Genomic DNA, 22906 nt, shown 5'->3' with positions numbered 1-22906 from the left:
TGATGAATGGAGTCGACACAGCTAGATCGCTAACATAACGTCTCATCTGCAAGTGGTCCAAACATGCCTATGCAATATCGACAACCGTGGCCCAAATACATGTGTTCAACGCATTTGTCTTGTACAGAAAACAGTGCAACTACCCATACACTATACTATACTATACTATACTATACTATACTATACTATACTATACTATACTATACTATACTATACTATACTATACTATACTATACTACTCTCAGCTAGCTATACTATGTACCGGTACACATGGTTCTGTCTGTATCACACAATGATGGATTATTTAGAAGTAATCTGTACTTCTGTGTTCCGGATTATTTAGAAGTAGTCTGTACTTCTGTATGACAACTAATAAAGAAACTATTTAGAGAAATCCCTCTTTGTGTGGTACAGAGCAAAGCATTTGTCACGATGCAGGGGGACTTTGCACGATGTGCAAAAATATCTGGTCTCACTCCTGATGCCACGCCTACTGCAGACCCGACATTTCCTACACGGTAGCTTTTGCTTGGGGGTGGCTTTGTATGCAACCATTACATGCTTCACAAAGCCACCCACTAATCTGCTCTGCGGGTCCCCCAGTGGGGCCCTAGGGTCGTGCTGCCCGTCACGCCCCACCTGCTCAGCCCCTGCCTCCTCCTCATCCCCACCCCCTGCCTCCTCCTCACCCCCACCCCCTGCCTCCGCCTCCGCCTCCATCTCCGCTGTCACCCCAGGAATCTGGTGAACCGGACGAGGTTGTAGTAATGCCCTTGTGGGTGCTTGCTTTTGTACAAGACAAAAGCGTTGAACATACATATTTGGATCAGATACATCACAAACTTTTTGGTCCACTTTCCAGTCTTACGTGTAACTGGATAGTACGAGAGGTTTTGATCCAGCTGATCGACGCCGTTCATGAATTTATTGTACAACATGATTGATGACGGCTTGAGCATCTCCACCCTCAGCGCTTTGCCCTTCTTCTGCTTCTTCCACACCTTCGCCATTTCCATGGTGTCCTCGTGGTAGCTGCTGATGGTCTTCATGATCCTCTTATCGCGCCATGCCACGATCAGGACCTCCTTGTTGTTGACCGCAATGCGCTCCCCCACACCGATGTCACGTTTGGTCACGTTCTTGATGATGGCTGGCTCCCCCCGGTGCTTCCTGAGGGTACCACAGACATCGGTCCTCAACTGTCGGAGCCTGGCGGACATGCGTACACTGTTGTAGAAGTTATCCATGTACAACGTATATCCGGCCCCAGACAAACGTCCAAGCAGACCGACGACCGTGTCCCCCAGGAGCGAGCCTTCCCGGCAATATGGCTTAAATGCAAAGCAATATCCTGTGCGTGATTCGCACAGGAAGTATGACTTGATGCCATACCGGGTTGGCTTGTTGGGGTTGTAGACCCGGAAGGTCAGGCGGCCTCGCCATGCCATCACCCCCTCGTCAATGGCGAGCTCACGTTCGGGCTGGTACAGTTCCTTGCACCTCGCGTTGACATGGTCGACTACAGGGCGTACCTTACACAATTTGTCTCTAACTTCCAGGGATGTATTGTCCGTAAAGTGGAGGAATCGCCAGATCAATTGATACCGGTTGCGTGGCATGGTCTCCAAGTAGTACGGTGTGTACATCATATCGTCAGTGGTCCACATCATGTCCACGCGAGGCTTCCGAAGGACACTGCTCAGAAAATTGAGTCCAAGGAACTTCTTCAGCTCCTTCAATGTGAGGGCCTTCCAAAGCAGTGCCCTGCTACTGGTTAGCGTGGGATCCAGCCGGGCAATGGACTGATCAGCGTAGAGGTTGGTCTGGGCAACAATGGAATTGAGAAAAAGCATATGATTGTTTGATTGACAGTCCGACTGACTGACTGACAAACTTGAAATGCAGTAATACTATTATATCGATCAGGTGGGAATATATTGAATTGATCAGGTTAGTAGATATTGTACCGATCAGGTATTATAGATCATGTGCATGCAATAAACGAAAAAAAAAACATTTTGACTGTTTCTCATTCATGTACTGTGCATAATCTGCTCCTGTGTTGTAGACACTGTGTTGCTCTGTACCTACCTGTTTTCCAATTTATTCGTCCATACATGATAAACACATTCATAAAGTAATAATAGCTTGTATTGATAATATATCAATTAGTTTCACTTGGAAATACTACTACCTTATCAACCACCATGCCTGGCGCTAACGAACAAGTAAGTTATAACTACTGGTGTAGGTCCAGAAAACATTATTATAAAATACAGAATACTTTACAATGCTTGCTGGTAACATTCACAGTATAGGATTATGGTAATTTACCAAGACAATACCTTATAAAAAGTGAACACTGGAGGATAATCAACCATTGTTTCAGTGCATTTAGAAGTTTGCTGGTAACATTCACAGTATAGGATTATGGTAATTTACCAAGACAATACCTTATAAAAAGTGAACACTGGCTGATGATAACCAACCATTGTTTCAGTGCATTTAGGAGTTTGCTGGTAACATTCACAGTATAGGATTATGGTAATTTACCAAGACAATACCTTATAAAAAGTGAACACTGGCTGATGATAACCAACCATTGTTTCAGTGCATTTAGGAGTTTGCTGGTAACATTCACAGTATAGGATTATGGTAATTTACCAAGACAATACCTTATAAAAAGTGAACACTGGAGGATAATCAACCATTGCTTCAGTGCATTTAGAAGTTTGCTGGTAACAATCACAGTATAGGATTATGGTAATTTACCAAGACAATACCTTATGAAAAGTGAACACTGGAGGATAACCAACCATTGTTTCAGTGCATTTAGAAGTTTGCTGGTAACATTCACAGTACAGGCACGTCACATGATCAACTACAGGGCATATCTTACTTGGTCTCTCGCATCGATGACTGCATTGTCCATTGATAAATGGATGAATCGCCAGATGATCTGTGGACCAAAAAATATCCAATACATGCTTCCAAAGTATATAAATAAGAGGTCAATGGACTGCATTAGAAAAGTGTGGTATGTTACCTACAGTATATACTTTTATAAACTGGGTGACTGTCAGCAACCATTGGTTCTGTGCAAACGGTAAAAATGAGGGGGGTAAAAGATAAATAAAAAAATAAACCATATACACACACAATGCAAATGATGAATGGAGTCGACACAGCTAGATCGCTAACATAACGTCTCATCTGCAAGTGGTCCAAACATGCCTATGCAATATCGACAACCGTGGCCCAAATACATGTGTTCAACGCATTTGTCTTGTACAGAAAACAGTGCAACTACCCATACACTATACTATACTATACTATACTATACTATACTATACTATACTATACTATACTATACTATACTATACTATACTAAACTATACTATACTATACTATACTATACTATACTATACTATACTATACTATACTATACTATACTACTCTCAGCTAGCTATACTATGTACCGGTACACATGGTTCTGTCTGTATCACACAATGATGGATTATTTAGAAGTAATCTGTACTTCTGTGTTCCGGATTATTTAGAAGTAGTCTGTACTTCTGTATGACAACTAATAAAGAAACTATTTAGAGAAATTCCTCTTTGTGTGGTACAGAGCAAAGCATTTGTCACGATGCAGGGGGACTTTGCACGATGTGCAAAAATATCTGGTCTCACTCCTGATGCCACGCCTACTGCAGACCCGACATTTCCTACACGGTAGCTTTTGCTTGGGGGTGGCTTTGTATGCAACCATTACATGCTTCACAAAGCCACCCACTAATCTGCTCTGCGGGTCCCCCAGTGGGGCCCTAGGGTCGTGCTGCCCGTCACGCCCCACCTGCTCAGCCCCTGCCTCCTCCTCATCCCCACCCCCTGCCTCCTCCTCACCCCCACCCCCTGCCTCCGCCTCCGCCTCCATCTCCGCTGTCACCCCAGGAATCTTCTTCTCCTGACCCCCTGTGTAGGTCCGCGCCACAGCCCTGGTGAACCGGACGAGGTTGTAGTAATGCCCTTGTGGGTGCTTGCTTTTGTACAAGACAAAAGCGTTGAACATACATATTTGGATCAGATACATCACAAACTTTTTGGTCCACTTTCCAGTCTTACGTGTAACTGGATAGTACGAGAGGTTTTGATCCAGCTGATCGACGCCGTTCATGAATTTATTGTACAACATGATTGATGACGGCTTGAGCATCTCCACCCTCAGCGCTTTGCCCTTCTTCTGCTTCTTCCACACCTTCGCCATTTCCATGGTGTCCTCGTGGTAGCTGCTGATGGTCTTCATGATCCTCTTATCGCGCCATGCCACAATCAGGACCTCCTTGTTGTTGACCGCAATGCGCTCCCCCACACCGATGTCACGTTTGGTCACGTTCTTGATGATGGCTGGCTCCCCCCGGTGCTTCCTGAGGGTACCACAGACGTCGGTCCTCAACTGTCGGAGCCTGGCGGACATGCGTACACTGTTGTAGAAGTTATCCATGTACAACGTATATCCGGCCCCAGACAAACGTCCAAGCAGACCGACGACGTGTCCCCCAGGAGCGAGCCTTCCCGGCAATATGGCTTAAATGCAAAGCAATATCCTGTGCGTGATTCGCACAGGAAGTATGACTTGATGCCATACCGGGTTGGCTTGTTGGGGTTGTAGACCCGGAAGGTCAGGCGGCCTCGCCATGCCATCACCCCCTCGTCAATGGCGAGCTCACGTTCGGGCTGGTACAGTTCCTTGCACCTCGCGTTGACATGGTCGACTACAGGGCGTACCTTACACAATTTGTCTCTAACTTCCAGGGATGTATTGTCCGTAAAGTGGAGGAATCGCCAGATCAATTGATACCGGTTGCGTGGCATGGTCTCCGAGTAGTACGGTGTGTACATCATATCGTCAGTGGTCCACATCATGTCCACGCGAGGCTTCCGAAGGACACTGCTCAGAAAATTGAGTCCAAGGAACTTCTTCAGCTCCTTCAATGTGAGGGCCTTCCAAAGCAGTGCCCTGCTACTGGTTAGCGTGGGATCCAGCCGGGCAATGGACTGATCAGCGTAGAGGTTGGTCTGGGCAACAATGGAATTGAGAAAAAGCATCCGTCAGGAACAGATCTAGCCATTTTGCAGGCCGGTACGATTTCAGTGCCGCGGCGTCCTGGAGCAACCCCGGTTGGGCTGTGAAGGGGATCCTGTGAGGCACCCAGCCCTCACAAGACCAGGCATTCTCCTCTTCCTGACGGATCGCAGCCCTGCTCTTCGCTCCTCCGCGTCGCACGCCACGACCTGTCAATTATACAAATATACTATAACACCCCTACTGTAGACAAACATTCATATGCCACGTAGTTACAAACTGTGTGTGAGTGAATGAGTGAGTGTGTGTGGGGTTCAGATGTCAGAGCTGGACGTGGTGTGCAGAGTGAGGCCAACTTACCGCTCTTAGATGTGCGTTTCCGCCCTGCAACGGGTTCCGGCATGTCCAGACTAGCATCCAGTTCTAGAATCACATGATGTAATACATTACACTAGGGCAACGTATTGTCATTTTATTTACATGATATATATATATATATATATATATATATATATATATATATATATATATATATATATATATATATATATATATATATATATATATATATATATATATATATATAGCATTATGTGTTATATTTTATGTACAATTACCTGCAGGAGTAGAATGTGATCCTATGTCGTTGCCAGTCTCTGCGTCACTCTCTGCGGAGTCTGCGCCAGAATCTGAATTGGATTAAATTCATTCAGTAAGTAAGTCTCATGAAACACAATAGTAATACATTTACATACATGAATGTAGTTAGTACATACCCAAGCATGTTGGTGTACCAGCGCCGGACTCTGTGTCGGATCCTGTATGAACACAAAATAAATCAGCGGCCATTGTACATCAAAGCATGTACATGTACATGTGTGTGTGTGTGTGTGTGTGTGTGTGTGTGTGTGTGTGTGTGTGTGTGTGTGTGTGTGTGTGTGCAGCACATGGTGGCCTCTATATGCATGGATTGTGTAGCATAGCATTTAGCACAATTCCATTGATTACAGCACACACACACACACACACACACACAGATCAAAGGGCATGACCCCTATCCAACAGCTTTGAACTTTGCAGCACATGGTGGCCTCTATATGCATGGATTGTGTAGCATAGCATTTAGCACAATTCCATTGATTACAGCACACACACACACACACACAAAGATCAAAGGGTATGACCCCTATCCAACAGCTTTGAACTTTGCAGCACATGGTGGCCTCTATATGCATGGATTGTGTAGCATAGCATTTAGCACAATTCCATTGATTACAGCACACACACACACACACAAAGATCAAAGGGCATGACCCCTATCCAACAGCTTTGAACTTTGCAGCACATGGTGGCCTCTATATGCATGGATTGTGTAGCATAGCATTTAGCACAATTCCATTGATTACAGCACACACACACACACACACAAAGATCAAAGGGCATGACCCCTATCCAACAGCTTTGAACTTTGCAGCACATGGTGGCCTCTATATGCATGGATTGTTTAGTATAGCATTTATCACAATTCCATTGATTACAGCACACACACACACACACAATCAAATATATAGCACATGGTGATGGCTCTGCCTCTATAGCATGCAACTATCGATTTGAACATGCATGCTCAAGGGACTCACCCTTCTCCCCTCGACCACCACTGCGTCCCCCGTCGGACTCGTGAGATGAATCAGAACCATAATACCTCCGACCCAGATCGATATCCTCGTCAGATGACTCCGGAGCTATAATAAATGCATACCGGCGTTGGTTGGCGAACTAACGTTACATATTCACAGTATACAATGAATCAATTAGCGTTAGGTAAATCATCATCATATATACACGTTTCACACACACACAATCCTTACCTGGTGGTTCCCAATCGGCGCTCCCATCAGATTCATGGACCGTTGAATCGCTGTCCGAGGACTCGGCTGAAGAAGATATCAGCACAGCAGCCACCTTCCTCTTCCTCGAACTGCGACGGGGAGAGCCGCTCCCGGTCCCGGGGCGAGACACGTCGCTGGGCCCAGCGACGGTCTCACGGCTCTCTCCGATCGGAGCTACCAAAGGTCCGGTCGTTGGTGCTACTGCTGCTGCAACAGCGGGTCCAAACGCCAGCTTCGTTTGAACAAACCGATCCGCTGTCGGTCTGTCGCCTCTCTTACCTACCAAAGTCTCCTTATACTGATCTAAATGGAACTACTAACAGATCAAACTACTATTACTACTACTGAAATATACTACCTAGACTACACACTAATCCCTCACAATAGTACTACTACTTAGCACGACTAAGTACTTCTAAAGCACAGCTGAAACCTTACAATTATTCTGATACTACCACTATACTGTATAAAACTATAAATATAGACTATAGGCTGATCTCAATTCAAATATCTCTCTCAATCTCTCTCTCGCTCTATCTATCTCTCTCTCTCTCTCTCTCCCCTACAAAACCTTGTCGATTCTGGGATCCCGCTAAACTTTTATACCTGTGGTCACACTGGTCAGGTATGCTGGCCAATCAAATGCCAGATTCATTGTGGGGTGCAATATTCATTATCTTGTGATACAGTGTTAGAAAATAGGGGGACACTGCCACCTATTGTAATTTGAGAGGAAATGCAGTTTCCTGTTCAAACTCTCTGCCAAAAGCTCTGCGGTGAAGTTCAGACTGGGAAAATCGAAAAAATATGTAAACAGAGCAAAGACGAGTTACGGCGTCTTCGGCAACTTGAGCATGGCGGGGAAGGACGCCTAAACTCGTCCTTTGGCAACTAAAGTGTTAAGCTTGGCGACTCTTTCGAAGTCGCTCTCTTTCGAAGTTGGTTAAGGTTAGGGTTAAGGTTAGGGTTAGGGTTAGGGTTAGTTGGTTAAGGTTAGGGTTAAGGTTAGGGTTAGGGTTAGTTGGTTAAGGTTAGGGTTCAGGTTAGGGTTAGGGTTAGTTGGTTAAGGTTAGGGTTAGGGTAACAACCTGCTGGCACGATTGTTAGGAGTACCGCGATTGGCGCTGAAAAAAACGTCAGTGGCCAATCAGATCGCGCAAACCGAACGCGGAAGTGAAACTCCGTTGGGGAAAATATACACGCGTCCCCTCCGGTACACGAGGAGGCAGCCTATCGCATCTTTTCATCGCAGCAGCTCGAACTCTCAGTGGCGAGGAGTAACCCGTGGGAGGCTCACGCTGCCCCCGCTACTTCCTGCTTCCGCCGCACCGGCGTCACCAAACTGACCTGTAGGAGTCGCTGTCCACAACGTCCAATCCCCACCCACCGGCTTTCCCACCCTCTAACACTTGCCAATTGTGTTAGTATGAACGACCAGCCAGCCGGTAGCAACGCCGAGAGCTGGGCTCGAACCCAGCATCTCCTGCGTTAGTGGCGAGGGCCTTGCCCACTGTGCCAATCAGCTGCCCCTGCAATTTCTCTTTTCAGTAACAATATTCACTTTCAAACCAGGTGCTTCTTTTTAAAAAAGTCAACTAAATAATGGTATGCAACTATGGTTGAATGTAATAAAGCCTCTGTTTTCCCTCCTTGTGTGTCCAGAGGTGTCGGTGTCCTTTGACAGAGAGTCCTCAGTGACCTACACCTTTCAAGAGCCGTTCTCAGTCATGCAGAACAGAAGCTCCCAGGCCTCCACTGTGTCCAGAGAAAGCAGCAGGGCCAGAGAGAACATGGCCTTCAGCTTTATCACCTCCCAGAGTCCTGCCATGCTGTTAACTGTCAGTACCTTCAGCCAGCAGTACATCGCTGTCATCTTGGCTAGGAACGGTATGGAATTATTATGTACACTTAGTATTATAGTGTATTTGGTATAGACAAATAATAACCAGCAGAGGTGGGAAGAAAAGTACTGTTGCCATGATAAAATGTTACTTACTGTAAGTAAAAAATGTCATTGCTTAATTCATATATTTTTTTTTTACAGTGGAGGGGAGTTGTTAAACATGATCGTTCTCATGCAATGCAAAGATAATGATAGATGCAGTTCAAATTGAGTTACTTTAATTAAATACACCTTTGCAATATAAAGTGCATGAACAAAGTAAAGATTCAAGATTCAACATGACCTCGTAGGGAGGCATTCATGGTCCTCTGTGCCAACCACCCTGCATTCTTTATTATTTTTTTTATCCACTTTTTCTCCTTATTTTTTCTATTTTTCTCCCATCCCAATTTCGTATTTCCAATTCTACCCTCCCCTGTCTTGAACGTTGCTAGACTATGCCTCCCACTGGTCAGCTATAGTGAGGATAGAAGCCTTGCATCACGTGTCCCCTCCGGTAACGAGGAGGCAGCCTGTCGCATCTTTTCACCGCAACAGCTCAAACGCTCAGTGGCGAGGAGTAACGCGTGGGACTCGTGGGAGGCTCACGCTTCCTGTTTCCGCCGTACCGGCGTCACCCAACCGACGTGTAGGAGTCGCTGTCCACAACGTCCAATCCCCACCCACCCGCTTTCCCACCCTCTAACACTGCCAATTGTGTTAGTATGACGGCCGGTCAAGCCGGTAGCAACGCAGAGAGGTGGGCTCGATACCAGCATATCCTGCGTTAGTGGCGAGCGCCTTGCCCACTGCGCCACTCAGCCGCCCCTACCGTCCTGCATTCTGATGTAGTCAAGTCAATTGTGAGTGTGCCTATAGCCCAAGTAAAAATATTGGTTGACAACAGACTAACTAGATAGAGTAGTAGAGCCCACATGAAAAGGATTTGGATTTAGCTTTAATCATTTGCTTTCTGGCTCATGCATCTCCATCTCTTTACATTGATTTAGCGCCAGTTTGTTGTTCTCCTCCTCATTGCTAATCGACCGTGTTGATCCGCTGCAGTACCAATTTTCATACTGGAAAAGCCTACAATATCTTTTTACTTTACTTTTAAAATGTAACAATACTTCAAGTACAATACTTCAAACTAAATTTTAACAGAACAGATTTTTAAGTGTTCTCAAAAAAGTACAATTACACAAAGAAATCAAATTATATTACAGACTATTTCCCTTTGACAGCGGTAATCGGATAGGGTGCCCCATATCACCAACACCATTTGCCTTTTGATGTGTTTGACATGTTTTTTTTTTTTTTTTTTTTGATTTTATTACGGATCCCCATTAGCTGGTGCCATGGCAACCAGCTAGTCTTCCTGGGGTCCACACAAAAAAAACATACAAAAACAATTATTGCAAAACAGAATTATTAAAAGTCAGTACTCAACATACAATACACAATGAAACTAACAATTAAGATGGCTAAAATTACATGCAAGCAAAGAAACAGAAAACAAAAAAACAAAACAAAACACAAAATACAGTGTTAAATAAAAAAAATAATTGACAAACAAAGAACCATTTTTGGAACAGATTGTGCTCCAACAGCCAGAGTCGAGGTGTTCCCTTGAAATGTACAGTATGTCTCATAGAAAAAGCTAAATAGATGTGACACTTGCTCCATTGGAAAAATATAGAATATTTCTATTATATTAAAAGCATGACATTTCAACCAGAATAGCCATTAATGAAAATTCACATACTAATGCTGATTTTGCTAAAGGGTTTAAGTGCCAAAGAAAAGCTCTATAATATCTTGGGGGTCAAGTCCATACAAGAAGCAGCTGTTTAAAGATAGATTTATTCCTATGTTAAGACAAAATAAATGATCTAGAGATATTGAAACACCTCCCCATAATAAATCTTTTCCATCTATATTCGGTTCCAAAATTGCATTATTATTATTGATGTTAGACTGTGTATTTTATCCCACTTTAAAGTAAATCCGTCAACTGAATGGAACCTTATAATCAGTTCATCACAACAAGCTATATAAGCTTTACACTTGTGGTTATTTAATTCATGTGTGGATCAGAATCCGTCGATACACATTAATATGCATGGAAAACATCATGATGACCTGCATTCCATAACAGTTATTCCACCTACTGTAAGATAGTCGAATGCAACCGAGAGTGGAAAGACTAAATACTAGGCTAGTCCTTGCATTGTAGAATTCAAATTAAAAGTAGTATACATTCACACTGTCTTCTCAATGAACACAGAGAAATGTGCACAGTTATTGCTCATATTAAAAAATGGCTGAGCGGCACAATTAGTTTACACACCCAAGTCTTCCTCAGTGTCTGCTGGGCTGACTGTGAGGAAGACAGAGGACTGTCAAACGTCGAATGTGGACTACTGTGCTAGCTGGAATAGATTTATAGGATATATATATATATATATATATATATATATATATATAACTGAGCATTCTCTTTCACGTGTAGAGAGGAGTGAAAGACATTGCAATTTGTGAGGTAGATCATTTTAACTTTGTGTTGGATCAATCTATGGAGATCATGAATTGCTCTTAATATGATAACTGAACGAATGAACATTTAAAATGTCAATAGGCTATGGACCACAAGTGTTCATTCATTCGTAACCGGATGACACACGTAGAGCCTAATATATAATTAATTATCCACAGTACATTGCCATTGGATATCTTGGACCTTGGTTAAAGTTATTCTGATGAAGCCATGTGCATATATTGTTCTTAAAGGGAATGAGAGGAGCTGATTTGATTGGCCGTAATTGAAGCCATCTGCCAACTCCACCTGGTAATAATGTATTCCTCCTACGCCAACCCTGTGCCGCGCTGTGCCATGGATACACTTACATCTCTGGTCACCAAATTACCAAAAACAAGTTCAACACACCCACGTGCAGCAGCGCTCTGAACATAACATTGCCCTTGCATCTACATTCACAGGACAGAAAGCCCCCTGTGGAATTTGAACAGAACTTGTATAACCCTCACAAAATTGAGGATTCAATTTGCCAAACTCAAAAGATTTGCTAAATGTTTGTACATTATCTTTTATCATATTATTCATAATTCACCAGATGGAACAGTGGTTAAAACATTGAGAATATTCATGTGCACTGTTGAATAATTTATTCTCAAAAAGGGGCAAGGAAAAAAACATCATCAACAACACTTGATGTGTTGATGTAACTTAAATAGAGGACGGAGAGAGAGAGAGAGAGAGAGAGAGAGAGAGAGAGAGAGAGAGAGAGAGAGAGAGAGAGAGAGAGAGATGCTCCACCATTGTTTGAATATAAGTATATATTTTTTTCATATTAGGATTCATTGCTTTGAGGCCAGTTATTCCCCCGCGAGACAGAGATGTGAAGAACCATCTACAGTATCACCTGTGAACGCTTTTTAGGAAATGCAATCCCTTTGGGATAAGAGATTAACAATTACAATCCTTTCAGACACTACACATAAATACACAAGCACGCAAAAGTAAATACATTTTTGTTTCTTTTTTTGTCCGTTTGTCGTCTTTCTCCTGTCAACACAGACACACTCACAACGATGAATAGAAGTCTATTCATTCTTCTCCACAGGAGAGCCTTAATCTTAGTCACCTTAGACCCCCTCTGAGTATCAAGTCAGCATGCCCTTTCATGCTCTTTTCTGTTTAATCACACTGTGCGGATGAGTTGAGACTTTGTAAATATTGAAGAATCGGTAGGGCACTTCATCCACAGTAATCTGCGTCCACAAGTGCACCTTTAGAACCTACTCGCAACACAAAACCCTTCACCAGCCAGAGTTTGAATTGCAATATTGACCCAACTCTGCTTGATAATGCAAGGCTTTCTGCCTCTCTGATCTGTCTGTGCATGTGGGTGGGAGAAACACTGAGTGCATATTGACATATTCAATACAGGGGCAAAGAGCTTTAGAATAAATATTTATATATCTAAAATATTTATAAGTCAAAAAGCGACTGTTGGAATTATGATAGAAAAATCTATTTATAAATAAGCCGCCTACTGGTTTCCGTTGTAATGTATGCATTTCAGCTACTGCGACAAAGCAAAATCAATCCCAGTGAAGAATCAGCCCTACTTTGTTATGGATTGATATGTGAGGTTCTTTTTATTTCGTTTGTTATTGTAAAGTAAGATGCAGTTTTATTTAAAAAAATATTTTTAAAGGTGAATTGGTCTCAAGCCTGCGGCTTTTAATCGATCAATGTCTGTGAGATGGTCTCTCAGGTGCATTTGACAGTTGAACATGGGGATTTACAGAATTCAATACAATATATTATTTCCAAAGAAACAAGTGCCGGTCGGGTCTCATGGTATTCAGACAGGTGCTCTTCAAGAAACCGGTAGACTTATTGTTTAAAAATAAAAAAGATGGATGTATTCCTCACTGGTGAAATCAATACTAAACTGTGAGAACCTCTGAGGCAAAAATATAAAAGTCTTTATTAAAAATGCCTACACCTTTAAAAAGCACCAACTTGGCTGACAGTTCATGTACAGAGTCATACATCACAGCCTTCCTGACAAGATACAGAACATTTTCTGTGAGAGAGCGGGACGCCAAAGATATAATCTTAGAGGGAAACTCAAACTGGAACAGAAATCTTCAAGAACAACCAGGAAAGCTATGTGTATTTCTCTGTGTGGAGTTACCTTGTGGAGTGATCTGGAGGAGGAGACCAAATCCAGTCAATCTATAAGATATATTAAAGAGGAAGTTCAAAAAGATGGTGTTCGCAAAGTATACCAGGGAGGAAGTCCAACTTGTTGTATGAGAATGATTTGAAGGGAAGGGTGACATGAGAGTATAGTCTAGTGTGTGTGTGTGTGTGTGTGTGTGTGTGTGTGTGTGTGTGTGTGTGTGTGTGTGTGTGTGTGTGTGTGTGTGTGTGTGTGTGTGTGTGTGTGTGTGTGTGTGTGTGTGTGTGTGTGTGTGTGTGTGTGTGTGTGTGTGTGTGATTGTGTTGTGTGTAGTTGAAGTATTTGCAAATTGTATTGTATCATATGTTGTGTATTGGAAATCGTGTCATATTGTACTTGCTGAATAATCTTGCAATTAGTTATTGATGGGGGATGGAAACGGATAAGCGTTGCTTCTTCCATCTCCTTTTCAAACAGTGTACAGTTTCTGGCTGTTGTTTTTTTTTTTGGGGGGGGGGGGGTCCTCTTTTCCCATTTCATTTATTTTCTTCAAATGTTGTTTTGCCGGACAATGTTAAATGTAGCCAAACTAACACTGTGGTTTGAAATAAAACTATTGAATCTTGAATCTTCTTGAATCTTGACACACATCTGCCATTTCATTGTTCGTGTTGGTCATTATTAACTAAGATGCAGCCATTTTACCACAGTGTCCCAGAGTCATCTATTGGAAGTTCTCACTGTCTAATTCCAGAAATCTCAAGTGTTTTGTTTCAAAGCCATCAAGGCCACAAGGCCAGACATGTCATGCTGTCTTATGTGTTGTCTCCAGGGAGTCTACAGATCTGGTATCACCTCCATGTGGACAGAAGGCCAGACGTATTCACCCCCAGACCCAGCAGTCTGGCAGACGGACGCCTCCATCGCGTCAGACTCCACAGAGAGGGCAAAGACATTTACGTACAGGTGAGCAATAGGCATATCATGTCCTACAGTACACGAAGAGCAACGTCTTTTCGGGAATATGTGTCCATCTGTACATCGTGAATCAACAACTCTCTAATCTGTATTGAGCTGAGCGGTTCATCTGACATCTGAGACAGTGTGTATCAGTCCAGAAGTGAAGGATCTGACGCTTATAAGAGCTATTCCACAGCCGAAACCATTTGTATGAAACGGCCCAAGAACATAATACTCGATCTATAATGTACTGAAATTAACTACTGCTTTGGTTTGGGTTTCTTGTAACCGGCTTTTTATTTGATTACTTTCCACTCAACCAGATCGACCAGGACATCCACAGAAAGCACAGTCTGTCATCTGACGCCGAGTTGGTCTTAATCAGATCCTTGACGTTGGGCAAAGTCATCGGTAAGTCTTCTCATGATATAACACGACCACACTTAACACTTTGAGTGCCAAGGGTCCGGTGCCCTGGAACCCTGTTGCGTGCCACCACCCACTTCAATGATAGAGCTCTCATATTTGCGAACGCATAAACTATATCTTAAATTATGTGTCTAATATGGCCGTCACTTATCAATGACTTGTTTGCAGTCAACATTGTCGAAACTAGGGGTGGAACGGTTCACAAAATCGACGGTTCGGTTCGTATCACGGTTTTGGGCTAATGGTTTTCGGTTCGGTTCGATATACGTTGCTTTTCATTTGTAACACTCAAAAATGTAAACATGCTTCTCATTTATAAAAAAAAAAATATGTTTACAGTGTTACAGTGTTTACAGCCTTAAATAATATTTGGCACACAAAGACCGAACTGACTGAAAAATGTAGGCTACATTTGTCTAAGTATTAACTTAGTGCAAACAAACAATATGCTCAGACAAACTCCAAATGGTCCAAAATGCTGCAGCCAGGCTAATCACAAGGTAAAAAAAATCATGTCACATCACTCCCATTCTGGTATCACTGCACTGGCTCCCGGTACACTATAGAATTCACTTCAAAGTCCTCACTTTCACTTTCAGAGCACTCCACGGTCAGGCCCCTATCTACATCACTGAACGCATCCATCCCTACACCAACACCCGCTCACTCAGATCTGCCGATCAGCACCTCCTGGTGGTCCCCAGGTCCAGGCTGAAAACAAGGGGTGATCGATCCTTCGAGGTGACAGCACCAAGGCTCTGGAACGCTCTCCCCCTGGACCTGCAAACTGCCCCCTCTGAAAACTCTTTTAAAAAACAACTAAAAACACATTGTTCAGACAGGCCTTTGGTCATACATAGGCACCTTTTCTTTTTCTTGTCCTCACTGTTCCTATAGTTTTGTTTTAATTAGTGACTCATGATTTTATCCAAATTCTTTTATTTCTATCTGGTTTCACTGTCTTTTTTAACCACTGTCTGTTGTTGTTGTTGTTGTCATTTATTTCTGATTTTGTTTTATTGTGTTTTTATTAGGGCTGTCAGTTTATCGCGTTAATTAGATTAATTAATTACACAGCAAATTATCGTGTTATGAAAATTAACTCAAAATTAATTACAATTATTTTTCTTTTTTTTTTATAGTTTTTTTTTATATAGTTTTTTTTTGTATCTCATTCATTCCATGAGAATGTAGAATACACATTTACAGATTTTTTTTTTAATATGGTCCATTTGCATGTTCTTGGTATCTGATTCTAGGGACATCTATGAATCTCAGGGAATGTATTCCCAGTGTCAGAAATACTGTGGGCTAGATCCACAAAGAATGGATTGCACGGTGCAAGTTGCACCCTTACTTACAATTCATTATGAATTGAAAATGGGGGACCCTGATGTAAACAAGACGAAAGTCTTTCTCTGGTCTGCATGCCCTTAGCAATTGTGTGTATTGAGCCGTACTGTATTGTACCCATTCTGCAATCTGTTAATACAATTTTCATTCAATCAATCAATCTGCGCAGTGATTGATTGAATGAAAATCTTATTTTGAGTCAATTGTAATGAACCAAATGAGAATATCAATACATTTTTTTTTTATCTTTGACTGTGAATAACACCATGCTCAAATTGACCAGACCTGAAAAATCTAAGCAAATTAATAGATGGAAGATGATTAAACAGAAGGTTTTGTAGATACAGTACTGAATTCTGCCATCTGGACACATGCAATTTGAAATATGATTATAGAATATAGAATATCAGGCATAAAATAGTTATGCGATTAAAATGCGATTAATTAGATTAATTTATTACAAATCCTGTAATTAATTAGATAAAAAATTGTAATCGCCTGACAGCACTAGTTTTTATATTAAGCTGTAGTGTAAAGCACCCTGTGCATTCGTGCTGTGAAGGGTGCTATATAAATAAAAGTCATGCATTCATTCATTCATTCATTCATTCATTCATTCATTCATTCATTCATTCATTCATTCATTCATTCAGACAGCACTAGACTTTCCTTTCTTTAATATGAACACAAAAAAACAATGTCAACAATGTTTAAATTCCCTGATTGTCAGTTCTTAACACTTTCACTGCCACACACGAGATATCTCGGGTTTCCGATAGTTATGTTGAAAGCCACTCACGAGATTTCTCTGATTTTTTTTTTTTTTTTTTTTAGCGATCTGAAATCATATTGCATCACGCGAGCCTACCCGAGTATACCCGAGCGCCGCCGGCGATCATATGTGGAAAAAAGCGCCCCCTATCGTCTCCCAGATGACATAAGGGATTTTGGAATGGACTCAATGAAAATGGATGGGGAAAACAATCCGGTACTCCACATTTTCCAGTCCACTGATCCAGCCGGGGTTACCACAGTTCATTCTGGAGCCTCTCAGCCCCGCGGAATCATGTGTACTACTGTATCACGTTGGATCCATACACTTATCGATTTTTTCTAATGGTGATCAGGAATTGGAATATACCAGTTGGATACCATCTGATGTCAGGTAAGGAATCTATGTTATCAGTGTTAGGATAATCAGACTAATTTTGATGAAGATATAGGCAGTTATGTGAAATGGGCTCTTTCGGTTTTACTGAAAAAATCCATGAGGAAATGAACACGCCGATTATCCGTGCGCACCTCAAATGGGCGTGCGTGTATGTATAATATTGATCATCTAGCGTTTATTTGAAAACGATTCATATTTTTCTACTAACTGCCTGCTGGCGAAACTAGGCTACTAGCTACATGTATCTCACGGAGATAAAACTGGGAACAAGGTTACTAGCTACAGAGTCAACTCTCGCTCTGACTCGGACCCGTTGAAAGACAACACGCATTCCGTGAAGACCCGCCCTACTCTGCTCTGATTCGCAGACTGTGGGTGGGGGGGGGTGGGGGAAACACTGACGGGACGCTGAATGTGATTGGACCAGAGTAGCCAGACAGACACAGACAGGCAGAGCACTGCTTGCAGAGGAGACAGCGGAGAATTTCGAGGATGCCTGCCATACGCACTGGATATATTTTCCTTCCACTTGGTATCACCTTTGGAATCACGTTTCAACCAAGTCACTAATGCAACGTTGCTGTCATGAGCCTGCGCTATGGTAGCCTACAAGTGATAAAATAAATAAAACATCCAACTCACACAACGACGCGGCAAAAAGTTGCAAAAAGTTTCTAAACTTTTAATGTTAAGTAGGGGGCCGCAAAATATCATCCAGTGGGCCGCAATTGGCCCGCGGGCCGCGAGTTTGAGACCCCTGTTTTAGACCAACAGTAACGTATATAGGCTGTTGTCACAGCTGCCTACTTTGGAGTAGATATGAAAAACCTTGGGGAATTAGCTTACTGCCAAAAACATGGCAGATGCATGTTTCTAAACGTATCCATTATTCACCTTCACTACTATCCACTTAGCGCTGTGACTGTGTTAAAAATAATTGCTTCCCACAATTTTCCACAATGTCTCCCAATTATAAGATATCAGGCGAAAGGTGCGTGTCCTTTGTCTGTTCCCATCTGAGCGTGATATACTCTTTGGACACATCACACTTAGGTGAAGCGCACACAAGGTTTGTCTGGCCTCTGTCTGAACCCTATTCAATGGCTTGGTCCGGTCCAATCAACTTTGGATTCTGATTTTGAGTTTACTGATGCAGGCTATATACCACCGTTGCTAGAGGCATAAGTGCATCAAAAGGACACAGTCTTAGAAATCACACGTAACAAGGCAAGCTTCCGCATCGAAGCTTGGATGGAAATTAGTTGCAGAGTCCACTCATTATATGACAATCTATAAATCAACCTGGCATCAATTTCTTTATCAAAGTAAACCAAAACAAAGCTTAAAGGAACATGACAACATTTGGGGAAATGAGCTTACCGTCTTCTCCAAAGAGAGACAAAAAGATAGATACCAGTTTCCTCTCTGTGCGTTCAGTAGAAAGCTATCTGGCTGCATGTTAGCCTAGCTTAGCACAATAAATGGAAGTGGACATGGCAGTGTGTGTGTGTGTGTGTGTGTGTGTGTGTGTGTGTGTGTGTGTGTGTGTGTGTGTGTGTGTGTGTGTGTGTGTGTGTGTGTGTGTGTGTGTGTGTGTGTGTGTGTGTGTGTGTGTGTGTGTGTGTGTGTGTGTGTGTGTGTGTGTGTGTGTGTGTGTGTGTGTGTGTGTGTGTGTGTGTGTGTGTGTGTGTGTGTGTGTGTGTGTGTGTGTGTGTGTGTGTGTGTGTGTGTGTGTGTGTGTGTGTGTGTGTGTGTGTGTGTGTGTGTGAGAGAGAGAGAGAGAGAGAGAAATTACACATTTAAGTCAGAGAGAGGTAATTTGTGCAGAGGCATGTTTCAGTTTATGTCCAAGGCCCGCATTACATTCTCCTGTACACGTACACGTGGGGGAGGCGGGAGGGGAGCGTTGTTAATATAAGATAAGGGCCAAATATTTGATCTTGAAACGGGGCCTGTGAACCTTAAGGCCGCCTGTGATGAGTGCCTTGAGCAAGGAGTGCATTTTAATATGCGTCACTCACAACTGCTCAAGGCCCCATTCTGCTCACGATGTTGCCCTGGCAATGCTCATTTAGTAGTCTGCTGTTAAACATTTATAGAAAGGTTACTGGTCTTATTTGTAATTGAATCTTCCAATTGACATTTTACCCATCCGTGGCCTGCCTTTTGCTTTCCCTTTAGAGTTGAGCTGGACAGAGACGGTCTCACTGCTCCTTGGAAAATGTGTCATATTTCCATTATTCTAATAGAAACCATTGTAAACGAGTGGATTTGAACCTGGGACCATAGGATCCACAGGCGGCCGCACTAATCCAGCTGAGTTAAAGGGTCAGACCCGTTAGCAGGTGACTGTGACCGTCTCGTTAGTAGTTTACACAATATTAGAATCACTATCAATAACACTATCAACTGACGATCTGTTGCGTAATGATGGGCCTTTTTATCCCCTCAAAGATGTTTGGATAGGCCAGTCCTACATTTAAATGTGTCTCAGTAAAGTAGGCTATCTATGCTTTTAGGAACTGCCGCACTGCCCTAAAAAAATTGTTAGTCAGAAAGGGTTTATTGTGGAATGTTTATGTCAGGAGTGTAATTTGATTTGTTATGTTTTCTTTATAATGTAACTGTTTTAATGCAGCCTCTCTGAGTAACAGACAACTCTCACAGTATGTTGAGGGGGCATAGCGCTCTGTTCGTTGACAGGAGATGTCAAGTTCTGTATCGTTAAGGGGCTCAGCTTGGCATCACCTTCTGCACTATCTCGCGTACGTGCACGCGTACTGAATAAATTCCACAAATGTACCTCTAATACCAGTATTAGTCTGACCACACCCCTCATCAGCTTACCTTCATAAGCAGGTGTGTGGTCACCTGCTCTCCTCCTTCTCGCTTTCACCACAAGGAAAGTGCCTCGGTAGTACCCCACTTGACGTGTTGTTAGTTGAAAAGAGTTGTGACTGGTTTACATTGTGCTTAACCTTTTCTTCTCTCACTTGTTGTATAAGAAAAGGTTTGGGTCATAATGTATTCCGCGGAGAGTAGACCCGCTAGACCTACTCTTCACCTCCGGTTCTCCATTCCCGCCTCCATCGTGCGCCTCGGTGCTGGGCTGTTGCCACTCTCGTGGTTGCCGACCCAGCCCGGGAGACTGCCGGTGGATAGTTTTCCTCACCGACGAGCCGAGGGTTCGGTGCCGTCGCTCCGGCGATGGCCTGATCTCGACTCTGGTTCCTCTGGTTCTGGGGAATCGCCCGTTGATGAACGGGGGATTGTCTTGGAGCCGGAGGATTTGCGACGAAAACTTTTTGCGTCTGCTCGCTCGCGTCGCAAGATGGTGGCGTGCAGACGCGAACGGCCTGGGTTTGGGGAATTGCTGGAGACCAGCGAGGACGCGTCCGACTCTGGATTTCTGATGGAAACTGAAGACTTCATGGAGGAGGCGGACGGGTTCTTGTATGATGGTCCCGTGGAGGAGAGTATCCCTCCTCCGGAGACCCCGGAGGGGGGAGAAATGGCTCCATGGGGCGCCTTGTTCGAGGATGTCGAGGAACCACCTTGGCCTCATCAGCAGGATGCCCTACTGTCAGCCGCATCGGATTGTGGCTCCTTGACCAGTCGCAGCCTGCTGTATGCAAGGGATGCGGGGTCGGTGGAGGAGGGTTCGCAGGGGGAACTGCGGGCCTTGTTTCCCGAGCTCATGGCGGTAGCCGCCACCGCAAACGGTGTGCCGCTGCCGCTGCCATTGCCTGCACCTGTCCCTGATGACCTCATAGGCCATCCCTGGCAGTGTCCCCCAGTGAGAGGGGTGGACATTGTCTACCCATTTTTCCCATCGATGGGGGCCTATGTTCGTCGGGGTCAGGCGGTGTCCAACATCATGGGACTAACTCCCGCCTACGTACCAGTTACGCGGGTGTCGGGGTTAGTCAAAGGTATGGGGGAGGGCGTACCTCGGCTTGACAATCCGATGGCCGCGCTCCTCTGTCCGGATATGGTGTGGGAACCCCTATGCAAGCCGGTCCTCCAGGGGAAGTCGGCTAGGCGATTGGCTTATTGGGGTGACCAGTCATTCATCGCTGGTACACAGTCGCTGGCTGCGGCGTCTAACATCGCCCACCTGGCTAGATTTGTATCGGGGATAATGACGGGCGGCACGGATCTGAACGAGGTAAAATGCGATCAGATCACCCAGGCTGCGGGAGCTGTTCTGCACCTTTCCCAGGTGCTGGCCATAGCCATGGGGAAAGTGCGCACCCTGGCCACCCTGGGCCAGCGTCACCTTTGGCTGGAGCAGGCCCGTGTGCCAGAGAAAAAGAGAGCCCCTCTTCTGACGGCCGCCCTCTCCGACGCTGGCCTGTTCGGGAAGGCCCTGCAATTGATGACCTCAACATGCAGAGAAATGGCAGAGGAGAGATCCGTCCTTCAACCCCATTTTCCGCCTCCCGTCCTTGCCGGTGGGGGCAGAAGGCTTCCGCGACGTCGAGCTGTCTCCGTCGCCGCTACCACTACCTCCACCGCCGCTGCTGGCCCTGCCAAGAGGGCCAGGGGACGAAACGGCGCTTCGGCCACCGCCGGCCCATCCCAGACCGGAGGAGACGGTAGGGAACGTCGTGTCCAGCAGACTGTAACCTATCGTCCCTCCGGGGCTCCCCGGGGTGGCAAGACTCGAGCGGCGCGAGGTGGCAGACGCCGTTAGGAGTGACTTTTTCCCCTTTGTGTCCCCTCCTCTACACCCTTCCCGGCCCCTCTGTGATTTTGTGCCTTACACTTTTTTAATTAATAAAAAAAGTTCCCCGATATAAGGGGGACTGTGTTTGGCTGAACAAACTGTGTGTTTCTTCATACAAATCATATGGTGGGGTTGTGTATATATGAATCTACCCTGTTACGTTGGGGGGTGAGTTGTGTTGTGTTACGGGTTTTAAGCAAGGTCTGCAACTTACACTCGGTAATAGGTTCTATTAGCTTGATGCTCCACATGCAATTAGAACTGGTGTTATTCCATTGCTTTAACTAAGTATATGTGTTTTCACAATGCTGTGTTGTTAGTTGCAGTAATGCTCGTACGCACATTTTTCATGGCCTAGCCATTACTCTCGTTCAGCGTTCTTCCTATGTATGACATAGGCAACGGGTATGGGATTCACGCACAGGCGACTTGTGTTTTGTTGTAAACCCTTTTTTACACTTTGTGGGTAGCAGGCATTGTATTAGCTTATGCTATGCTTTGTTCTACCGGAGGTTTTCAAGATGGCTACGGTTGTTTCTGTGTGTAGGGATAAAAGGTGTGTTTTCGGGAGGGGGTGTCGAATAAACCCCTCCTTTTTCCCACTTGATTGGTTTAGAGGATTTGTTGATCTTTTCTGCTGAGCCAGTCAGGGCCAAGCCAGTGCTTGACAGGGGGGGGGGGGGGGGGGG

General features: G+C 44.1%; 1 protein-coding gene across 1 annotated transcript in view; it reads left to right on the top strand.

The window, feature by feature from the left end:
- The window catches only part of LOC311227983 (contactin-associated protein-like 5), a gene marked incomplete at its 3' end in the record, with an annotated part of 332216 nt that overhangs the window by 248568 nt on the left and 60742 nt on the right, over positions 1-22906 (top strand). The window contains exons 17-19 of the mRNA XM_084313868.1: positions 8641-8865; positions 14408-14541; positions 14859-14946. Of these exons, the coding sequence (XP_084169994.1) occupies positions 8641-8865; positions 14408-14541; positions 14859-14946 (447 nt within the window). The remainder of the gene's footprint in view (positions 1-8640; positions 8866-14407; positions 14542-14858; positions 14947-22906) is intronic.

The sequence above is a fragment of the Notolepis coatsorum genome (assembly GCF_963971535.1).
Source record: "Notolepis coatsorum genome assembly, chromosome: 5".
Classification (NCBI taxonomy): Eukaryota; Metazoa; Chordata; class Actinopteri; order Aulopiformes; family Paralepididae; genus Notolepis; species Notolepis coatsorum.
This window is presented reverse-complemented; position numbering and strand designations above follow the sequence as displayed.